At 42.4% G+C, this 22,776-nt stretch overlaps 1 protein-coding gene across 1 annotated transcript; it reads left to right on the forward strand.

Moving 5' to 3' along the window:
- Positions 1 to 5,997: 5,997 nt before the first annotated feature.
- On the forward strand, positions 5,998 to 16,241 carry LOC104277821 (inositol-tetrakisphosphate 1-kinase-like; the record flags this gene model as incomplete). Its single annotated transcript, XM_009874585.1, has 2 exons — positions 5,998 to 6,123; positions 16,124 to 16,241. Coding segments are annotated over 2 exons (244 nt in total), but the record flags the coding sequence as incomplete, so codon positions are not given.
- Positions 16,242 to 22,776: the final 6,535 nt, after the last annotated feature.

Raw genomic sequence — 22,776 nt, forward strand, 5'->3', positions numbered from 1 at the left:
CGTGGTGCTGACAACAACGACCGACACCGAGGTCGCGGGTTCAATTCCCGCTCAGTCCCCATGTGTTGCCTGATCTAGTCGAGAGGTGGCGTCCCTGCCCACGACAGGGAGATTGGGCTAGATGGTCTCTAAGGTCCCTTCCAGCCTATGAGTCTATGTGTCCAAGTCTCACCGCAGCGGATTTCCCTTCTCCGATTGCTGCTTCTGCCACTGCTACAACAGGACATGCAAGTTAATTCAGCAACAGGGAAGGGTGGCTGCAGATAGGGGTGTGGAGAGAGAAAATAAGGGCCTCTTGGTGAACTTTTTGCTCTTCCTTTACAGCCTTTGATGGTTGGGTCCGTGTTTCCCTGTTACAATGGAACAGAGCTGGAGTTGCTGTCTTCTAGAGGGGTTTATGTTCTCCCTCAGTATCCTTTGGGCCTCATTAGGAGCAGCAGCAAGTGCTGAACACTTGCACTGGCTGCGTGTGATGACAGCCCAGATCACTTTCTTGGCCACAGAGATGTGGAAGAGCTCTCTTAAATATGTAAATATTTCTTTAATTTGAATATCTGACTATTTTAGGAGGTACGGAGAAGCCTGTGTATCAGTGAAAATACCAGGTAACATAGTATCTTTCCTAATGAGGAATTGTGTACTGATACATGTACCTTGCATGGGCTTTGGGAGGGAGTCATTCGTGTCAGTTTTGTGCTTGCATAGACCTAGTAACAGCATTTGCGGGAGTGTAGTCCCAGTGGAGGGACGGAACTGGACCACTCCTACAGCATTTAGTTTGGGAAAGGAGGACGTCCTGTGAGTTGCCCTTGGTTTGTCAGAAGAGCAGGCAGGTTTCTGCTGTTGCCCCACATAAGTAGGTCTCCCATATATGGATGGGCATGCACAACCATTTCCCTGATTTCTTTCAGGAAATTTCTCTACTTCCTTTCAAATGTAAATGTACCTTTTCTCCTGTAATTAGATTATCCTGTGTATTTTTTTTTTACTTTTTACAGTAAAGTGAAACTGAGCTTGGCAGTATTGATTTTTGCTACTTACCTCTCCAGAGCACTTAGATATTTCTAGAGGCTTTGGTCTCTGAGTTTTTGGGAAGAGAACAGCATTCACTGATACATCAGCTGGGAGGGTTCAGCTTCTTGAAGACTTGGCTTTCCAATCCAGAGCTCATGATTTTTTTTTTTTTTGTTATGCCTGCTCAGCATTGATGCACAATGAGTTGGGATAAAGTTACAGAGTAGAAAATAGTAAGATGATGACTGAAAACATGAAGGTCTGTGTGCAGTGGAGTTTAAGAAGCTGAACTGAAATAAACCCCACATGTTTTGGGGTCAGTGCAGCCTTAACTGAGTATCTGAATAACAGGATACAGTAAATGTGTGTAGAAAATTCCATATGCAGCCTCAGGAGTCAGGGGGCAGAGGTCAGGTCAGGCTGGTGCTGTATGTATAATTCACAGGGATTTTCTCCTTACCTTTGTTCACCTCCCTTGGGTGAAAGTCTTAGGAGGTTTTTCCACTTGCAGCAGGACAGGCTGCTGTGGAGGGACACACACTCCTGTTGCTCCTAAGCAGCACTTCACGTGCAACATTGCAAGAGCTTAGTGCAGCATCCTGATGAGTAGAGTTCATTGGCTGATTGGAGACTGAGAGCAAAATGCTTAAACAATGGATTTATACGTTTTTTTCTTTTCGTTTTTTTTTTTAGTTATTTTGATTAGTAGAAAAGTGAGGATAAATAGAAGTGATATTATAAATTCCTCAGGCATATAGCAGTGGACAGATCTCTCTCTTCAGTTCAGAGAACAGAACAGGTTGGTTTTAAGACTTCATTTCATGTGAATGATAATCCAAAAACTATTTCTGAAGAAAAGCTTTTTTAAAAAAACACAAATCCTGCTCAGCCAGATTCTGAAATACAGTTGATTATACCATGGACTGGAAACACTGAATAAAACAAAAAATACAAAACTATTTTTAATCATTTAGATAAATGTTATTTCTTCTTTGCTAAATCCAACATTTGGAGTTGTTTGTTTTTTGTTTTTTCTTGGTTTATTCTTTTTTTCCTGAGTGAACGAATCCAGATTTTTTTCACTTGGACATAGTTTTATTTTTAAACAGGGCTTCCAGAAGTGCATGCGTGTGGGATTGCAGTTGGGACCAGTGGAGAGCCGTGGCACTCTGCCAGGCACTCGCCCTGTCCCTGCGATATAGATGGGTTGCCAGCGTTCTGGAGAAAAACAACCCCAAAACTTTAAACAAATTATGCATAATGGAAATAAACTTTCTTTGCCTTCCTGTAATTTGGATAGTGCACTGCCTGTGTGTTTCTGGAGGACAGAGGAAGGGGGCAGGGGAGAGGGGGGCAGGGATGCAGCTCTGTACGCCTGCAACTTGCTCTCCAGGGGAAGATGCTTTGGGAAGCCTGTGAGGAGAGGCCTGGGATGTTTCTAAGCTTGGAGCGTATTTTAACTCCCAGCCAGTCTTTCTATTAAAAGGTGAGCAGGCGAGCTACAGCCAGATGTAAGAGCGTTTATCTAGTGGTTGTTTTCTTCCATATATGGATTCGTAGGAAATTCGTGGAAAGGTACACGCCTTGTATCTGGCGTTGTCTGGGCACAGCTTTGACACCGGCTTCGGTGTCATTCACTCAGATTTTGCTGGGTTTTGGTGCTAAGTGGCAATGCCCTGAAACCAACACCTCATGGTTTTTTTTAATATAAAAAGGGCAAGCAGAGGAGACTGTGGCCTACCTCACAGAGGAAAAGGCACCGTAGCCATATCTCTCTGTTTTTTCAAGCTAGTGCTGATAAATCTTTTCTCTCACTTCTGTTGCTATGGTGTTAGTTCTGTGCAAAAACAAACCTTTGGGTGATCATGTCAAATGCAGAGTTCATTTGGAGAGAGAGATGCTGAAAGAGAAGGGAAGTAGGAGGGCTCAAATTCCAGCTGATGACAAACAATGAATCAGTGTTTGTCTCAGCAGAGGGCCATCAGAAATTTTGCACTCCGTTTTCACTGGCTTCTGCTTGGGTCTGATACTCCGCTTGAAAAGGTTTCTTTCCCCCCAGTCTTTTTTGTCCTCTGCTTTTAATTTTTTTTTTCCTTTTTCGTATATAAAAGGAAGGAGGATCTCTTCCAAATTCCGCACAGCCCAGGGGTATTTGCTTTCTGCAGTGTGACACAGAGAACTTATTCTTGCAAACAGTTTGATCCTCCAACCCACAAAATACTGGATAAAATTCTGAAGGTGTGTGTGGTTGAAATGTACCTGCTGTCCTTGCTGAGCCCATTGAAGTGGTCATTGAACCTCCTGCCGGAGAAGCTGCCCCAGTGTGCTGTCGCTCCTAGCGTTGCTTTCCTGGTGAAGGGGAAGAGCAGCAGTGTTGCAGGGGGGCATTTTAACACTTTTCGATGTGCAGAGTAGGTGTGCTTGATTTCATTCTCAAAATAAGCCAGTTGCTTTTAGCTGGCACAACTGTTGTCAAGAAGTTATCTTTCCCAGATGTCTTATGCTTCTGGAAAACACTGCTGAAAGTGCCTGGATATGCCTTGAAGGCTTATTTCCATTCTTGTGTGAAGGCTGAAAGAGAGGACTGTTTTCTGAATGTTTCTGGGCAGACTGAGCTGCAAGTGCAGGAAGAGTTTAGAGGGATAACCAATCTCAAATACTTATTTGCTTCTGTTTTCCAACTGAAAGTCATGAAAATGGATTAAATCACATTTTTTATCCTTGGCAACTGGGAGCTTTCTGACCTAGTTAAATGGACTCTTTGTTTTGCTGTTTCTTTCCAGAGATGGTAGGCAGATGAAAAAACATCAGGAGAAGAAATGTGGTCAACTGAGATTTCTTTTAAGGATGTTAACTGATTTTTCTGGACCTTGGTTTCAGAAGTAGATCATCTTCTTCCATGTCCTTAGCCAAGCTACTGTTCAGTTCAATTTGCCTTAATTTTGCAGACATTTGCGCTTGCCCTTGGTCTTTGGGCTGCACTACTTCTGGGAATAAAAATCTAAGTGCCAGGACAGCCAGACCTTCTGTGGACTGTCTCACCCAGCCACAGCTTCCCCATCACCCAGCATCCACAAGTCTGTCTTATCTTTACCCTTGCATCACCTGTGGGTATAGAGAGCCTGCCCCTCACCTGCAAGCAGTGCCTCTGGTAGTCTCCTCAGTAGACAGGTGCACAGCATGTTGTATTAGCATCTATTTTGGTCCTTCAAAGATGGTACTAAAGCCTCAACCTGTAGCTGTTAGCAGGAGCGTGTAGTAACAGGCAAGCAAAAGTGGTCTCTCTTGTGAAGAGATGGCAACCTTTTGGTTTGCTTTTGTGTCGTAGGTGACTTCACTTATTCTGCTCAGGTAAGCCTAGCTCAGGTAAGAGTGCTTACACAAGAAAAACAATTCAGCTACATGGATCAGTTAGACTGGTAACTAGCAAATTATTATAAGGCTGCTAGATCTCTGCAGTTTTAGTTTTGTTGGTGTTTGAGCTCCAGCCATCTTGTCTTATTACTACCTTCCTTAAAGCACTGCTTAATTCAAAGCGGGGCCATTTCTGTAGGGTGGAAAATTTTATGAGGAATAAAACTCAGGCTAATGAGATAGTGAAGACCAGGCCTCTATTGAAGCAGAGCGTCAGCAGCCTTTGGCCAGCCCTCCTCTCCCTCCTGCCAGAGTTGAATAAGAGACAGCAGCAACAGAAAGGAGCATGCATGTAAAATCAGATGCTAACTTTATTTTAGTGAGCACACATCTGTCTGTCATTTTAAAGATGTTCCTGGTTTGGAGTTTACAAGGTCAGATTACCACTGATGCAGTAGATCTCACAATTGGTCAAAGAACAGTGCTTGTTAATGTGGCAGCTTTTGTGTTGTGGGCCCATAGCACAAAACTGTTCTGGTACTTATACTGTACAAATGCTCAAACCTGGTAAGTAGCTTGGTGGAATCATTAAGTTTGGCAGGGACCGCAGGAGTCCATAATGCATCATCTTGATCAAAGCAGATTAAGTTGCTTAGGGCTTTGTTCAGTCATGTCTTGAAAACCTTGAAGGAGATCCTACAGTCTCTGTGGGACTCTGTGCTGCAACCAGACTGTCCTTGTGATGGAATTTCTTTCCTGATTTATTTGGAATCCCCACAGTTTGGGTTTATGTCCTGATAAATCTAAGCCCTCACAGTGACATTAACCAGCTTTCTTGGTACCCTTGCATGTATCCCATCGGGTCCAGTAGCCTTCTTTGCATTAAAATTTCCTCAAGAGACCCCTAACTCAATCATTTTCGAGTACAGGCGGTACCTCTGCTCCTTGAATTCTGTCTCTGCACCGAGGACTAAGCCCTATGACATATCACCACCGCTTTCATGCTTGCCCGTGCTGTGTGGAGCAGAGTTCCTGCACACCCCACCCCAAGTCTTTGTCCCCTATCCAGCTAAGTGCCAGGGTCTGCTAGCAGGGAGTGCTCTGGGAGCTGCATTCCTCCTTACCAGCTAAGTAGCTGTCCCTGCAGCAGATAAATTTGCAAAGATTGTGAGGCCCTTGCTTTTGCGTTGCCTGTGTAACTGTCCTGGATGCTGTTTTGTGGAATCTCAGAAGGCGAAGGGCACAGCAGGCATTCCTTTTATTAGTGGTGATAATCTTTGTTGGCTCGTTCCTTTTGCTTGTATGTGTAAGTGCTGGGAAAGAGAACTGAAGAGGAAAAGGTTGGCTTACGATGGAGAAGGACAGAAAGGTGTTTGGATGAAGGGTGCTTGCCAATGACTTCATTCCATTTTCATGGGATTAGATCTGTGCTGCTGAGAAACAAATGTCTGAATCAAGTTTTCTGACGTTCAGTGAAATGTAAATTCCCAGGGATTTGGGTAACATACCAAAATAAAGGCAGCGTGTAAAATAAATGCCCTCCATGCAGCAGCAACACTGCATGCTTGCAGGGACAAGAACCTCAGATCCTCCGTATATTAATAAAATGTTTCCCTCTGTTTTCTTCAGCTTGACCTCACCAAACCCATTGAAGATCAGGGCCCTTTGGATGTGATCATACATAAACTGACAGATGTCATCCTTGAAGCAGACCAGAATGACAGCCAGTCACTGGAGTTGGTTCACAGGTTCCAGGTAAGTGGTCTTTCATAGTCCTTCTGCATTTCAAGCAGGAGGATGATTTTGGTGCAGGTAATTCAATCTATTTCCTGTCCAGGTGGTAGGATTTGATGGAAAGAGTTCCCTGGCACACTGCTGTCCTGCTATTGATAGCTGAGCAAAAACAGTTTTGTCTAAAATGAGTTCGCACCTTTGGGTAACTTTTACATTGTATTTGTGAGGTTAGTGAGCACTGGTTTCCACCCAGTTGTTGTTCTGATGTCATTCCACAGGTGCGATTCACAAAGAGGAACAGGTGTTTGCAGAGTCCTTTACATGCATCTCTCCACAACTGAAGCCACTAAATTAGGTTGGCCCAGTTCTGTCTAGTCTTCCCAGTTCCTGGAATGCTAATTTCTGTAACATCAAGGTTACTGTGAGTGATTCTGTCCTCTAATGCTGAGAATCCTGGGTTTGTCTTTTTTTTTTCCCCCTCAGGTTTACATTGAAGGTCAGAAACATGCAGGGCACAGTAGTACGGAGAACTGTTTTTCCTGAGAATTCCTATCAGTAGTCTGAATGCTGATGAGAATGATAAAGCAATACCTTTGTCATTTGTAAAAGACGTTGCTTCTGGTGGATGTATGTGAAGAAGCAAAATTAAAACAATATTTTCAGAATTTTGTGGAATATGCTTATGTCAAAGAGAAAAATGGCTCAGGCAAATTCTGCAACTTTGCTTTCTTGGGAAATGATGTTCTCTTTGTTCTGCCTAATATTCTATTCTGCCTAATATTCTACAACTAGTAATACAGAAAATATTTCAACTGATGGAGAAGATATTCTCTTTGTTCTGGTTACAGAGCTTTTCTCCTTCCTCCCACTTGTGTATTACTCAAACACACACAGGACATGAAAAGGTTTGACTTGTGGGTCTGTCCCTCTGGAACCACTTCTCTACATAGTAGATGACTGTTCATCACTAAGTCATGCAAGCTTCCACTTCCCACAGCGCTGGAAACTTGGAAATGTCCAAGGAAGCATGTGGAGAGATGGACTTGAGAGGCTTTCTGCTTGCAGTTTTTCCCGGTTTCAGATGTTACTAGTTTACCTTCACAATACACCCATCCTGTTGATGGGGAAAGCTGATGACTAAAGAGGCAAAAGGTCTAGATGACCGAGTAGTGAGGTGGGTTGGTAACTGTTTGTAGGAAAGGAGTCAGAGGGTTATGGTCAATGGGGCAGAGTCTGGCTGGAGGCCTGTGTCTAGTGGAGTCCCTCAGGGGTCAGTTCTGGGGCCAGTGCTGTTCAGTACATTCATCAGTGACCTGGATGAGGGATTAGAGAGCACTGTCAGCAAGTTTGCTGATGACACAAAACTGGGAGGAGTGGCTGACACACCAGAAGGCTGTGCTGCCATTCAGAGAGACCTAGACAGGCTAGAGGGCTGGGTGGGGAGAAATCTTACGGAATTCAACAAGGGCAAGTGTAGAGTTTTGTACCTGGAAAAGAATAACCCCATGTGCCAGTGTAGGTTGGGGACTGACCTGCTGGAGAGCAGCGCAGGGGAAAGGGACCTATTATAACCTTCACTAGCGCTGGCAAATCACACTTTGAGAAATAGCTGTATTCAAATCCCACGTACTGTGGTATGTGGCGCTGGGAGCCCTCCAGCTTGATGGCAGCTGCCACCTATCAGTGTACGTGTCTCCCTGTCATTTCTCAATTGACAGACTCGCCTGTCAGGTTATGCCCTTGATCAAAGTTGGAAGGCAGTGCATTGTGCTTCTCTTTCACCACATTTGCTGTTTTCCAAGATGTGAGTATGTCCTACAGTGAATTTACTGAAACCTTCCCATGTCTCACAGGCTGGTTAACTTGTCCTGTGTTAGAACTGGAGCAGCTTGTTGCAAACAGTTTAAAATCCTAGCCTTAATAAAAGCTAAACAACGAAACTCACGTTGCCCTAAAATTCTACTTGTATCTATTCTGAGTATAGCCTTGTGTGCAACAATTCAACCTTGCTTCTCTTCTCGGTTGCATTAGCAATAATGAATCAAGAGTGTCACCGTATTCAAGGTGATCCCCTCTTAAAGGAAGCTGCACAATAGCACCTATGTGCTGTGTTATCTCTTAGGACTGAGCTGCAGCTCTTGCTATCTTTGTTAATTTTGGAAATCCCAGAGCTTTCTTTTTAGTGGCTTCTGAAGGAAACCAATAAAAACCTTTCTTTAAGATTTGGGTTGAACAAATCTTCCTGCTCTCTTGTGTTTCCTGACCCAGCTCTTCTCTCCCACACTGCCGAGTTCGTCGGTGTTAACAGCACCTCCCTTGTCCCCTGTACCTGAGTTTTTTGCTGGCAGCATGGCCTTAATCTCATACAGCGTGTACAGTAATGGGTGAGCTATTGGGTCATTGATTTGGGCTGGGGATATGCATCCTGTGACATGCTGACTAATGTGGAGAGCTGAGAACAGTCGTTGATCCCAGGGAGTCATGGAGAGTACTGACAGAGGTGTTCGATACAGCGTGTCGATTTCTGTAGGACTTGCGTAGTAATAAATTGATTTAAATACCTGCACAGCACAAGAGCAGTAACTAGATTAGATATTTTTGCAGACCTGTCTGCTGCCCTTTAAGAAGGACAGAGAATAAAAGGGGAAACAAGTTGGGCTGGAACAGCTTTGGGTTACAGTATACAGAAATATCTGCAATCCAGAGACTAAATGGTAGGATTGTCTGTTACCATTGCTGCAGTTTTGTTGCTGTAGAAAGCTTATATCCTTCTGTGTCTTAGCTTACAAACACTCTTCCATAAATTGGTCTCTCTTTCTTAATAATAGACTTTAATAATTTACCTGTAAATGTCAGTATTCAAGCAAAAAATACTGTGGTTCTTGTGAAGCTGATTTGCAGAAGGCTAGTGGGAAGTTGAAACTTCTTTTATTTTGATAATTCTGGAAATTTGATTTGTGTCAAGTGTTGTAGAAAGCAAAGGTATTGTTCACACACCTGGGGCAAGTAAGTCAGCACCTTTTTCTTGTCAGTAGGTCTGTTGATCAGCAAGCAAGTGTATCATTAGAAAACCTCTCTTTACAGTAGTCCATGCTCCCTGTATATTTTCTGGAGTTCAAGTAGCAGAGACAGATGGAAGCAACGATAAGTTTCTAAGCAAGTTGGAGAAGAAATAATTCCCTGTCATCTGACCTGATTGGTAGATAAAGTTGAACTCGTTCAACTAACAATATGGACTGTGTAAGAAGAAAATAAATAGAGTGAAAAGCACCCGATGGATACAGAGCTGTCTTATACCAGTGACTTCTGTGCAGAGGACAGTGGTGACTTTTGCTCATGCTTGGAGAATTCCTCTACATATGCATCTTCATTTCATACCCCTGTTGATGGTGGTTTTGGTCTTTCTTTGAACACTCTGCCTAATTCCAGTTTACCATTGCTATGTTCACAATTGCAAGCTGCAGCCAGGCACACTCTAGAAAAGCTGTTGCAGAGCTATGCTAAGAAACTTGTTTAATTCCTCTTGCGAAATGCTTGGATCCAGCTGGCTGGTGCCTTCAAAAGGCCTTCATTTTTAGGAATATTAAATTTAACCGCACACGAAAATAATAAAAAAGCCAAGAATGTTAGAGGATAACTTGATGTTCTTTTTTTTTCTCCCCCTGTCATTAATTCCTGGTTGTACAGTAAACACTGTATTACGTAATATATTCATTCTTTCTGAGGATGACATCTTACTGCAAAGAAGTGCAGTGTAAAAAATAAGTGTCTTGTAAAAAATAATCATTACTGGTGACTCTGAAAATGGCAAGGAGTTGCACGTTGCTGGTGAGCTTTCTAGCTGCAGAAGACTTCTAAGGCTGAACTTTCTGAGGTCTTCATGCTAGTTGGATGTGGTCTGAACTGCAGCCTTTCAGGAGTGTATGGGTGGGTGCAAACTGTTCTCCACTGTATTGCCGATCAGTGATGAGTGCCTGGTGGTCTCATCCAAAGCCGAAACAAAGACTGCGTGCAGCACCTCGTGTAGTGCCTGAAGTGCAAAGTAGAGAAATCTTTCCATTTGCTTCGTGGGACACTTAGATCCTCATGTCGGGGATGATGGTTATTTGTAGAGTTGGTGATAAGTCTCACTTCCTACCCACTGTAACACTGAGCTGAACTGTTTAAACATAGTTTATTTGTTGTCTTGTGAAAAATTGGTAGAGTCCTTGGTGGTTCCTTCTTGACCTGAGGAACATGGAAAGAAGTGAGGTGGAAAAAAGCCTAGTCCCGGCACTTGCCGGCGCTGCAGTTTCTGTCTTCCTGGCAAGAAAGAGAACCAAACGACCCCAGTTCCCACCTTTTAGACAAAGTTTATGACTTTAAAAAGTGGACGTGTTTTGGATTGTGTAAGACATTGACTGAGGAATCTTTGTTGTGCTCTGATGAGAGGAAGATTCTCTCTGAGCAGCTACCTGTTGTAGCTGTACAGGAGCTTGAGTAGCCTCATTCATTGCAGCTTCGTATGAGTCTATTGCATTCAAAATGATGGTTCAAGTGATGGAAAATCAATAGGGATATTAATTAGTATTTCCTATCTGTTTCTGAGCAGATTCTCTTTGCATCATCCCTCTTAGAAAGACAGATCAGAAACAGCATTTATGCCTAGGCTTCTGCTGTCAGGTTGATGAAAATTTAAAGTGTTTCCTTGCCTCCTGCCCTCTAGCTGTTAACTCTCCCACCCTGAAGCTGTTCACCACCAACTTTTCCATTCTTGATCCAGAAGCTTCTTTAAAAGGTTTGGGAGGAAGGAAAATGAGGGAGATATTTTGGAAGGGAAGGGAACTGCTCTTGCTTGGAAGGGGAAAAATGCATTGTTCTTGCTGCACAGTTTTCTTTCTTTAGAAGTCTCAGTTGTGAGAAGGTGATTTGGATACGTAGTCATGGAGGAGATTATGCCAGTGGATTTTTATGTGGGGTTTTTGTTGGTTTTTTTTTCAAGGTACTAGGCCATTCTCTTTCTGATTTTCAGCTTTGTACTCTGAAAATACTAACATGTTTCAAATGTCTTTTCACATGCTCTGCTGAGAAAAGGAAAGTGAAAAATCAAAAGAAACTATCAAGTCCTAGTAATCTTTTCTCATTGTGGCTACAGGGTGAGACACAAGGTTGAAATGGTCTATTTGCACCTGAAGTCACAAGCCAATACCTGTGTTTTTCCTATTTGAAAAATAATTTTGTCTTACGGTTCTTGGAAGAGCCTCATAAACAGGCAAAATTAACTGAAAATTTGTCATTCAAGTGCTGACTGGTGTCCTGTACACAGGTATTTGCACTGTGAAACAGTGGTGGACTTCTGAAGGCAAAACAGGGAAGCTCAGCCCTCAGAAAGTTGCTTTGAGATGTACAGTGAATAGAAACGTAACGGAGAAGATATGTCCCCACTTCTCTTTGCCACCCGTCTCATGTCTTCCAGCCACTGCAGGGATTTCTTTCAGATGAGCGTTTGTTCAAGATCCATCTTGCCTACACCTTTACTTTTGGAAGGAAGTGTCGGTGAAGAGAGACCATCACAGCCCAAGACAACAAAAAGGAACTTTTAAGTCTAAATCCAATGCAAACTCTTTGGACAGGGTGGTGTCTGTCTTTACCTATGTTTTCCCCTTGGAAAATGTTGGTCTTTTGTTACAAGTGGCCGTCTTCATGTTTCCGTACATGGGAAAACACAAATCCAAATGCTGTTACTGTTTCATTTGCTAATTTTTTATGTAAAACCTTTTTTTTAATATAAAACAAAAGATTATACAAGTTTTATACAAGTCAATGAGTCATTATCACCTAATGACCTAATATTTGCAGTAGATACTGTATCAACTTTCTGTTAAAATAGAAAAATAGCTGTCTTTTTGGGTAAAATGGCAAACAACTCTATTCTCATCTATACACAGGCTTCTCAAGAAAAGTTTTTCTTTAAAAAAATCTCTGGATTATATCCAGAGGTATTTAATAGGGAACAAGAAATACTTGGTCTCTCTTTGATTTCAAGTTTCATTTCTGACTTTCTGCCAGTAACAGGGCTGGTGCAGAGAATGAGTGAATGCCAAGCCTGGAATACAAACAAAAGAGGATCTGCTAAAAGTCCTTGTTTCTTGTTGTTTGCTTTTATTATGTCAAAGATTAGAAAGAGGAAAACATAGACGTTGTCTGGGTCAAACTGAACTGCAGCACAGGGACAGAGCTCTCTCAGAATATTGTTGAGAAGCCTAAATGTCCCTCAGATTGTTGTCTGGATTGTTGGAGTCTGCTGTTGGATACCAGTCTTTGGTAAATCCACTAAAGGAGAATGCAGAGTTGTTTTGTTGGAATGACCAGAGAAGTTTTGAACATTTAAAGTTGAAAGATTGTGCCGTACTGAAAGCTATCTCTTGGCTTCAGTATTTCTCTTTTCTTCTTGCAACTGCTTCATTTTTAAGTTCCTATCTGTAGCAGCTCATCTGCTTTGTGTCAGAATTCTTGGACACAAACCCTTCATGTTCATCCAGATCTTTATTTCTGGTAGTGGAGCCGTTCTGTGCCATGGGAAGCCCACTTAGGCTACATCAAGACTTTTCCAATCTGTTAAGGGATCTTCACAGTTACACGTTCAGTAAAACGTGATGCCTGAGTGTGCAGCAGTTCCTTGTAAAGTGTGGAAGGTTCTACATCAGCTACCATGATTGTTCCTGTGAAGCTAACAAAATTGTTTTTTCTTACTATGACTTCCTGTTTTGGGAAATTTGTGTTAAGATTTTGATTTTAAAACTATTTATTTATTTTATGTCTTTCTCTGTGCATAGATATTGGAACTCTTTGTGCATGTGCTGATGATATACTGGTGTGAGATGTGGGAGACTGGGAAAGTGTTGGCATTGTACATACCCAGCGAGAGGCTGGGTGATTCGCTTTGGGGGTCCTGGTGCAACTTTTTGAATGCTGAGTTAATACTTTGTGATGGAAATCCAAGCAACTCTGATGCGGAGTTATAAGGACCTGAGTGTAGCTTAATGTTCTGTACCCCACATAGCTTCTGCAGTTGACCTCTAGCTGTGTTCAGGTAAGAGATACTCTACAAATAAATTGACCTTGTTCTAAATTGACAGACTCCTTTGCTTCACAGGGGAGGCCATTTCTGGATTCACTTCAAATGAGAGAGCCGTAGCCCGTTCACAGATCAGCTTTAGGAGACACTTACTTCTAGGAGACACTTACTTCCTTTCCGTTACTCAGTGAAGATCTCTTCATTGCCCTGCTGACAGTCTTTTTGAGTTTGCCATTCCTGTGCCCTCTGTCTGTCTGAGTACCTGAGCCTGTAAATGGAGATCTGGAGAGTAGTAACTGAAATAGATTTGATGCTGAGAAATTTCCTTGTTTTATAAATTTCCTGTTAAACTTTGTTATACTGTGTAAAACCTACTGCTTGGACGATCTTTTAATACAGCACTGTGAAGTTCCGGACAGAAGGCATAAAAAACCCAAGACTCCCTCTGGAAATACTTACAGTACCATGAGCCTACTTAGAGGAATGTGAGCCAAAGTACTAAGTGAAACATACCTAACCCAAGGAGGTCAGGATAGTCCTCAATGGTGAGTTGAGCATCAGGAAGATTTGGGAAGGTGCACAAGGAGCTAGGAGAGGGAGAGATTGTTCCCTCCCTGGAGGGCAGTGAAGGGGATGGAGGCCACAGCCAGAATGAATGTATGTATGAGGGGAGGGATTACTATGTCCGGGATAGGGACTGAGTCAAGATGAAAGTATAGGGAGCTTGAAGTCAAGGTAAAACTGGAGACTGATCAAAGTGGAGGATTGGTCACTACAGCAGGAAAGGAAAAGCCGGTACCTGTGTCAGTAACAGCACAGGACATTTGCTGTCAGATCTCTGCTCAGGTCATGTTTCAAAGCTGTGACTTGTTCAGCCTGGTTACGGTGCGTACTTACCTGCTGCTGCACCAGGGTGCTGGCTGGCTGCGACGTGTTCATCCTCTCAGTGTGCTCAAGAAGGTGCCCACTGTGGTAGCTCCCTCCCTATCTTTAAGCTGAGACATAGAGGGGCTAAAAGAGCTGTCACTACACTTGAGATATGTTAAATACTCAAGTACAGTTTCATGATGAGCAAGTTGAAGCTAATGCCTTTCTTACTGGATCATCCAAGCTTCCCAAGGTGTCTTTTGATGCTGCACAAAAGGGCATGGATGCATAGACACATGCAGGTGTCTACAGTGCATTAGGTAACAGGTCACTCTATCTCTTGCCAGAAAGCAAACAAAAAAAAAAAATCTGTTCTGTATTTGAAAACTGACTGCTTGAGACTCTGGAAATACTGGGGACAGGCAGGAGACTCGTGAAAACTGTTCTCTGTATGTTCAGGGTGTTGATGACTTGAAATGAACCCAAGTTCCACTCCAGTGAGCCGAAGGGGCCTTTTATCCAGGCTGCACTGCAAGGGTGAGACAACACCTGGGTCTGACAGGCTTGATGACTGACCGCACCAAAGGCTCTGTCCCTTACTTTTCCCAAGTGGCAGCAAGGTTGAGCATATCTTTGAGGAATTCACTCTTAGTGTTCTGCAGGGATTATTAAATACATCAAACACATGTATTGCCGCTGAAGGGTGCCTCATGCCCTGTGAAGGACAGCTGCTTATGTGCTGTGGGTGATGCAGTGGGTTCATTAAACCCCAATTCTGGATCCTCTTAGCCTCAAAAGAATAACCCCCTTTGAGCAAGCTATCAGTTCAGACTATGCCATGGGCAGAAAGCAATAGTTTGTCAATTTTAGGAGGAGTGGAGGGAAAAATTCTTCTTCCCCAGTCAGTGTCTAGAGCAAAATCCCTTGCCGGGAACAGGTGGTGCCATTCTCTTCCCTCCAGCTCAGCATCTAGCAAAATGCATGTCCTGAGACCACTTCATCATACTCCTAACTATGTTTCAGGGTATGTTTTTCTTCTCTGAAGTAACCAACTAAAGGGAAGAAGGACTTTATGGAAGTCTATTACTTACAAGTATTTACTACGCATTTGCGTGAATGAATTTAAAGAAATGAGTAGAAACATCAAGATGGATGTGGGAAGTTGGGAAAACAAAGGCAGGTGCTAACTTTGGAAATTTATGTCTGATTTTGGATACGGTAAGATGGATGCTTGTTTGTCCCATTGATTTTCTGGGGTCAGGTTGGGGCAATGGTGAAGGAACTCAGCTTCTGTTCTGAGAAAGAGAAGGAAGTTATGTTGCATTTGCAAGGGCAATACCTGGCAGCTCTGTCTGTGTTCATGGCCAGGATGCAGTAGTGCAGTCATGACCTCAGTGAATGGCGAGTTGAGTTCCCAAGATGAAGATCCATGAGAACATTAACTTTTCTTTGTTCTTGTAGTCAGGAATAGAGTGTGTGAACTTAGAGAAGATAGATGCTTTCAAAACTCAGTGAAGACACAGCAAAACAGCAGTCTCTTCAGCTCCGCCAGGAAAAATTCTAGCCCTTATCGTCCAGCTTTTAACACCATCTTCATCCCAGCTAGAGGACAGCAATAATAACAACATCAAAGAACCCAGATGTATTTCTGAGTGTAGTTCAGACAGTTGGGATGTTCACGTGCAGTAATTCAGTGCAAGGCTTGACCCCAAGATAGCAGTCTGTCATCTGTCTTCTCCTAATTGCTTTTCTCAGCCCTGCTCACAGCTGTTATTGTGGCACTTTGCCACTGACTCCCTTCTGAGTTGGTGTGGTTGCAGCGCAGGTTTCAGTGCTGATGGTGAGTCCGTAGGAGAAATTTGCTGTCTTAAAACAGTTAGCTGTCATGTTTGTGCTTGTTTCATTGTCAGTGTCTAGACTGTCTGGTGACTTGCTGCATTGCCAATGTCCGTTTGCCTCCCCTTGAAGAGAAGCTGGACATGGAGATTTTTGACATTGCCTATTCTCTTTCTCACCTCTTTATTTTTCCACTCTCTTCAGCCAACCTAGTTCCATTTTTAATTTTTTTTTTCTTTTTGCTATGTATTTCTTTTGCAGGAGTATATTGATGCTCATCCAGAAACCATTATCCTGGACCCTCTACCAGCTATTCGTACACTTCTGGACCGATCCAAGTCTTATGAGCTAATTCGGCAAATAGAGGCATACATGCAAGGTAGGCCAATACCTGCTCTCCCTGAAGGCGTTTATTGTAACTAGAGAAGGAAGCAGCTGGTTTCTGGAAGCTGGATGTGAGATTTCAAGCAGTGGTTTTGGGCCCCTTGTGTTCTGTCTCTCCATGGGAGCACAAACACTGAAGCATTCCTGTGTCACAGGATTGCCCTCAGGAATGCTGTGCTCTTCTTTTTCCATGTACACAAAGGAGGTTTGCATCTGGTTAAAAATACGGTGTGGATTTAATGAGGAGCATATTTACCACAGTGAGCACTCCCAGAAATCTTCTGGAAGACATTGTCTTTTCTTGTGTACTGGGAAATTGAAATGACTGTTCAAACTTAGCAGCTTGTCATAAGAATCCTGAGGCCTGAATTTGGGGGAGGCTTATGGAAGAGGGAAAATTGGTTTTGGAAAGGACTGAAAGAAATTAAATTGTAAATAGAGCTAAGATCTTTGAGAGGCACTGGAAACGTATTGCACAAGTTGATTGCTAGGAAATAGATAAATGCACTTCTGGTGTTATCTGACATAGACTATTGACTTTAATTAGCATCATATGTGTTGTATTCACAGACCTAGAAGTCGTGCCTTTTCAACCTGAACAATTCTAGCAGCTTACCGTTTTGACCACTGTAACTGTTGTGTTACATTAGTCTTTCACTCCCTATAAACTCTCTTATTCTTGAAACATTTAGCTCTTGAAGTCATTTTTTTGACTGCACTCGGGAACAACTGCATTGCTGAACTTCTTTCTAATGGGGTGTTACCATTGTGATTGTGTTATCACTATCTTGTTGGGCAGATAAGAAGCTCATTGATTTGTATTTTTAGAATTGTGGATTTATAGACATACTATTTGTATCTGACCTGCTTGGCCTGTTGTTGGTGTCTTTATGTAAAAATAAGACTAATAATTTGCAGCACTCTCCCATGTCTTTTGGAATTTCTTTAGGAGAAAATATTCAATTAGTTTAAAAGGATTTTGTTTTGCAATGGTTATTGCTGTTTGTGATAGGGAAAGAGGTGCTGGGGGAAACCTGTGCTCTAAGGAAGTGGTTAGGATTTTGTTATAGCAGCAGAGAGTTTCAGTATGGTTTGGGATTTGTGTTATTTTTTTTCCCCTTAAATTACTGTCAATATATGAGAACAATATGTTTGGAAGAGCATCCAGTTTTTGCAAGTAGTTTATCTTGCACATATTTCACCTTCCTGAGGTCAAACTGGTGAGAAAAAGGAATAAATGCTTAAGGAGGAAAAAGAAAAAAGTAGGTTTGTATTCAGTTAAAACTGATACTTTAAATAGAAGCTGTTAATAAAGTGAAGAGTGAAGTAAGGAAAAGCTTCACCTGTTCCCACTGGCTGCTGCAGTGTCAGGTGACCGTATTGTCCCTGTCCCTGTGTCTGTCTTACCCACTCCACCTGCACGCTCCCCCCCCATCTCATCTTATTTTTGTCTAGCTATCAGAAGTACCATGACAGAGACCTTGAACCAACTTTGTATTTAGTAGGGAAATCTCAGGAGAGCTGACTAATTGGCTAACTTACCATTCTGGCTTAAGTAGATCAGCCTCTATAGTCCTGCACATAATGACCTTCAGCAAATAAAAAAAGTTACATCCCTCTGGACAGTATTGTGGGGTTCTTCCCTTTCCTTGTTTTCACCTGCTAAATTGGGTTTTCTGCTTTGCATCTGTCATGTCATATCCCAAGGCCATGAGCACTTAGAAAACTCAAACAAGAAGTAATATGTCATCTGTGAATAGCGTGAGGTCTTAGGAACTACATCTTTTTTTACTCTGGAATTTCAAAATGAAAGTCACTATGAAGAAAATAATATCCTAGTCATTAGCTGTAACTGGAGGGCCCAGTTTACCACAGGATATAAAATTGATGTGATGGGTTAAGATCAGTGCAAGGATTTATCTTTTCCAAAGGAATGCCCATAAACCCTGGGAAGTTGATATGTGTGTGAGGAGAAATCTTCCACTGTTGAAAGTCTTTCAAAAGAAAATTTAGTTTCTGTTTATGGACCACTTTGGAATTCAAGTGATCTCTACCTCTATTTGACTTAGGTTTTAAAGTAGCCATAAATGAAATATAGTCTTTACTTACAATCTTCAGTTTACACTTCTTTTCAACTCTGTAGATGTTACAAGAACTGTGTAACTGAGTTTTGCACTGGTGGGGTAAGAGGGAGGATGGTGACATGCTCTGCTGACTCCCATTTGTACGGTGCTGAATCTTGCTCCCTCTCTGTTGCCTGCACCTTTGAAAATGGCAGATGTTGCTGAGGTGGCTGCGTTCTGCAGCAGGAGGGCCACATGTTCTATAAACAACTTGATTTTGTATGTAACCATCTTTCAGATGTCCAAGTTAATGCCTTGCCTGTCCTTTTGATAGTGAATTCTCTGTGCTCCCTGAGAAAGGGAATCCCGATTTGAAGTGTCTGAAACTGGCCATCTGGACATCATTAGGCTTTCTTTAAGTCCTGTAGCGTGCTCTTTGAGTCAAGCGTCTGCGTGTTAAGTGCTTTGATCAAGCCTCCTGAGAGGTTGGAAAGATGCTTTGTGGCACACTCCTCATCTCTGCTATCACAGACTGTGGCCACTAAAGAACCCAGGTGAAGGAGGACTAGTAAATAGGAAAGAGATGTACGTGTACTCTGAGGGAAAGCACGGAGTTGAACCTGGACTTCCCATGTCCGAGACTGACACTGTCACCACTCAGTCCTGGCGGAAATGCAAGGCTCACAGATTTGCAGAATCACTGAGTCTGGAAGAGACGTCTCAAGATCATTTTGTCCAACTCCCAGCTCAAGACAGGATCCTCTAGAGGTTCCCTGGATCCGTGTCCGGTTGGGTTTTGTGTATCTTCACAGGTGGAGGCTGCATAACCTCTCTGGGCAACCCAAAATAAAAGAAAAAAAAAAGCTTTAATAGATACTTTAAAATTGATTTTCATGGATTCTTTTGTGGAAGCAATAGTCTGGCCAGGGCTGTGACTTCCTCTTTTTCCTGTTCCCTGTTATTTTGAGTGCAAGCTCTAAAAGAGCTTATTAGTTCTGAAACCTTCTCTTCTCAGTCTTTTTAAAATTATTTGAAAAAATAATTGTGTTGTACACAGGTGGCAGGTCTATCTTGAAATAAATCATTGAATAGATTTTTCTATATAGCAGTTGATTTCTCTCAGCGGCTGTATTGCTTTGTTTACATATCTGTGAGGAATTGCTTCTGATACGGAAGTGCTCTAGATCAGGTTCTGTAATGTTTGTTGAAAGATTAGGAACATTTTTTAATGGAAAACTTCATTTTTAGCAGGGTATGAACAGATCATGGCATTCTGTTTTCCCTGGATTTCTTTTTATCCGATTCTGTCTCTCTGTCTTACAAATACTCCCTGAACAGCTACATACATATTTTGTGACTAGGAGAGAGGCTCAGCGTGGTGTAGCAGGTAAGGCACTTGATTTGGGGCTCAGGGTTTTCTGCTTGGCACTGGTTTTGACTTGCTGTGTGACTTTGGGCACAGCATGTCACTCCTGTGCATCTGACTTTTCTCTTGACACTCATCTGCCCATCTCTTCCCTTTAGATGCCTCATTTTTCTGAGCAGGGACCTCTACCATATATCTATAATACGCTGATATAGGGAGTCTCACCTGCAATCTGTGTAGGTATTGTTTTAACAGAAATTGTAGATCTGTTGTTGAGTAGAAAACTGGATATTTAAAATTCAACGCCAAAGTAGGTAGTCAGGTTTTATTTTTTGGAAATTATGGAGTATTGCTGGAGTGGTGCATACTCAGAACTTCTCAAAATCAGGCCACCCAGTTAGAAGTGCCTAGAAATAGCTGTATTATGTAGCTCTAGGCATTCACCTTTTGAAACTGTGGCCTCTGCTTTCTGTGGCCTATTTTTTGCAGTAGTTTTGATCAGAGGGGAGGGAGAATAACAGTCACACAGGTCAACTTCAGACACCTCTATCTGTATTTGAAGCTCCTATTAAAGTGAAAGGAAAAATCTGGTTTTAATTTAAAGGCTCTAAATCACCCACCTGAGGCTCCCTTGTTTGTGTAGGGACATACTAGTAAAGCATCTATGTTAGAGGGCTGATGTTAGCTACTGCAATAACTGTGCCAGTTTTCCGATCCAAAAGTCTCCCTTGTTGATTGTGTGTTCTCTTTCCACCAAGAACACACACAAACTGATGTCTCACTACCTCACTCCAAGTGTGGTGCCTCTTCACTTGCTACGTGGTGATTTCGGTCTGAAAACTGGTGTACGTGTGTGGAGGGAGGTAACTGGAATGGAACTAATATTCTTTGTGACAGGAAGAAGTTTGTCCGAAGTGCCTCACTACCCGGCAGTGTTGCACGTGGCGATGCTCTTGTTCCCTGGCTGCCAGCGCTTGGTAGGTCTCAGCACTGCTCAGTCAAACCGGAAAGACTCTGGACTTTCAACCCAGGGAAGTTTCTCCTGACATCCTTCTCATAAAACCTCATTCATTCATTTAGGACAGGGTTGACAAAGGGACGCAGACATGTTGGTGTTATAACAAACAAGCCCTGGCTTTGAAATTTAAAGTAGAGAGCTGCTTTCAAAGGACTAATCCTGACCTGAGAAAGGTGACAAGAAAAGAAAGCGGGAGGCTCCAAAGGGAATGTGAAATCTCCTCTCTTGTACTATTGCTTGCTCTTGTTAAGGCTGTTTACAAAAGGCTTTTCTAAGGTAAGAATGCTGGAAGTTAGCAATTTCATAAACTGAAAATAGGAACAGACTCTCCTTTCCCTTCCTGCCTCTGTACCCCTTCCCAGGTTTTATTTCGAGCTGTCAGCTCTGTCCCAGCTTAAGCAGGAGAGCCGGGGCCCCTTTGGAAATGATGGGCACAGTCCCTGTTCTCCCAGCCAGGAGCGGCAGTCTGCTTCTGGCCTGCTGAGATACATCAGCCTGGTGGTGTTCAGGCTGACTCTCCAGTCCAACAGACACAAAGCCCCAAAAATAATAGAGAAGACATTTTTATCATTTTGTCTCACAGTGTGCCAGCCAAAACTCCTAGAACCAACAAACAGTCTTTATCTTTGATCCTAGTAGTCTTAATGGTCACTGAGCTTTCAAAATAAGCCTGTCTGTGAAGTTCAGATATTACTTTTGGTTGCACTTAGGTTTAATCTTTAAATCTTGTGTGCTTTTGTGGCCAGATACGGAGAATCTGCATCCCAGCTTATGTCCTTTGCGTATCCAAATCAAAAAAAACCCTGAGGCTGAACCTTTTATTCATTTATTGCATAGCAGTGTTCGAAACTTTTGTTTTACATTTACATACATCATTTCAAAGCATTTGTGTACTTGATAAAGCTGAATATGTGGAAAACTTTACAGCAATTTAAGGGAGAGCTTCTATGAATTTTATGTTTGGGCTTGGGTGAATCTGAAGAATGATGCTTTCCTGGGGAAAGATATAAGCCATGACTGCACTACATTGTCATGGGGCATTCCTAAGACATGTTCAATTTGGGTTTTAATAACAGAACATGGATTATTTCTTGAGGAGTATTGTCTCTCTAGAATTAGGAAAGAAGGAGGAAGGATTCTTCTTGTTATGAAGAAGTTTTCACTAAATAAGTGGAGACTGGGTGTTTTAAATTCCTCTGATCCTCTTGAATAGAAATTGCCGTGGCTGGCATCCAACAGCAGAAGACACTTTTCCCAAGTATCTGGGTGCTAGACAAAGTAAGGAAGAGGCAGTGAAAGACAAAATGCTCACCATACCAATGGGAAACTTAACTGGGAATACTTTTTGCAGCAAGTGTTTTTTTCCCCTGATGTTTCTACTCATATTGTCATAAGATCAGAAGTCAAGAAATAAGTCTTGAAGAATAGGACCTTTCCTCTGAATTGGAAACCAGGACTGAGCTGGTAGAACATTATTCCAGTTCTGGCATGATGTGTTTATGTCACTTCAGCTGCTGAAGAAACAGTTTATTTTAAGATGTGTTACAGTAGTCTAACATGGACAAGAAAATAGCATCCCTCACTTCCTCAGACAAGTATCTAGCCAACGTGTGAGACTCCTGATTAGATTCTCATCTCTCCTCATGAAAAGTCCAGCAAGACCTTAAGCCTAGTCAGGGTAGCATGGGGTCAGCTGATGATGACAGCACCTGAAAGATCCGTGAACAGGATGCTTTCTTTTGCCAGGGCCACTAACATCCAGTCTAAAAGCATTACGAGGCGATAGTGCGACTGTTACGACGTCTGAGTGTATCAGCAAAGAAAATCATGAAAGCTTGAGTGCCTTTGTGTCAGTAGTTCTGCCTCATGAATTGTCTGAAGTTACAGTGGAAGAGGCTGCATCTGTAAAGGTTGATGAGAAGGACTTGAGATGTTAGGAGTTTCTTGTGTGGTTTATGATTGAGTGGAATCAAACCTCTGTGGTCAGTTGCTTAATAGTCTTCCTAGACAAGATCATTTACTTGTCATCATCATTTGACACCATTAAAATCTTGCTTTTCTCCCTGTTTGGGCTACCCTTCTT

This window comes from Apaloderma vittatum, unplaced genomic scaffold (assembly GCF_000703405.1).
Source record: "Apaloderma vittatum isolate BGI_N311 unplaced genomic scaffold, ASM70340v1 scaffold42108, whole genome shotgun sequence".
Classification (NCBI taxonomy): domain Eukaryota; kingdom Metazoa; phylum Chordata; class Aves; order Trogoniformes; family Trogonidae; genus Apaloderma; species Apaloderma vittatum.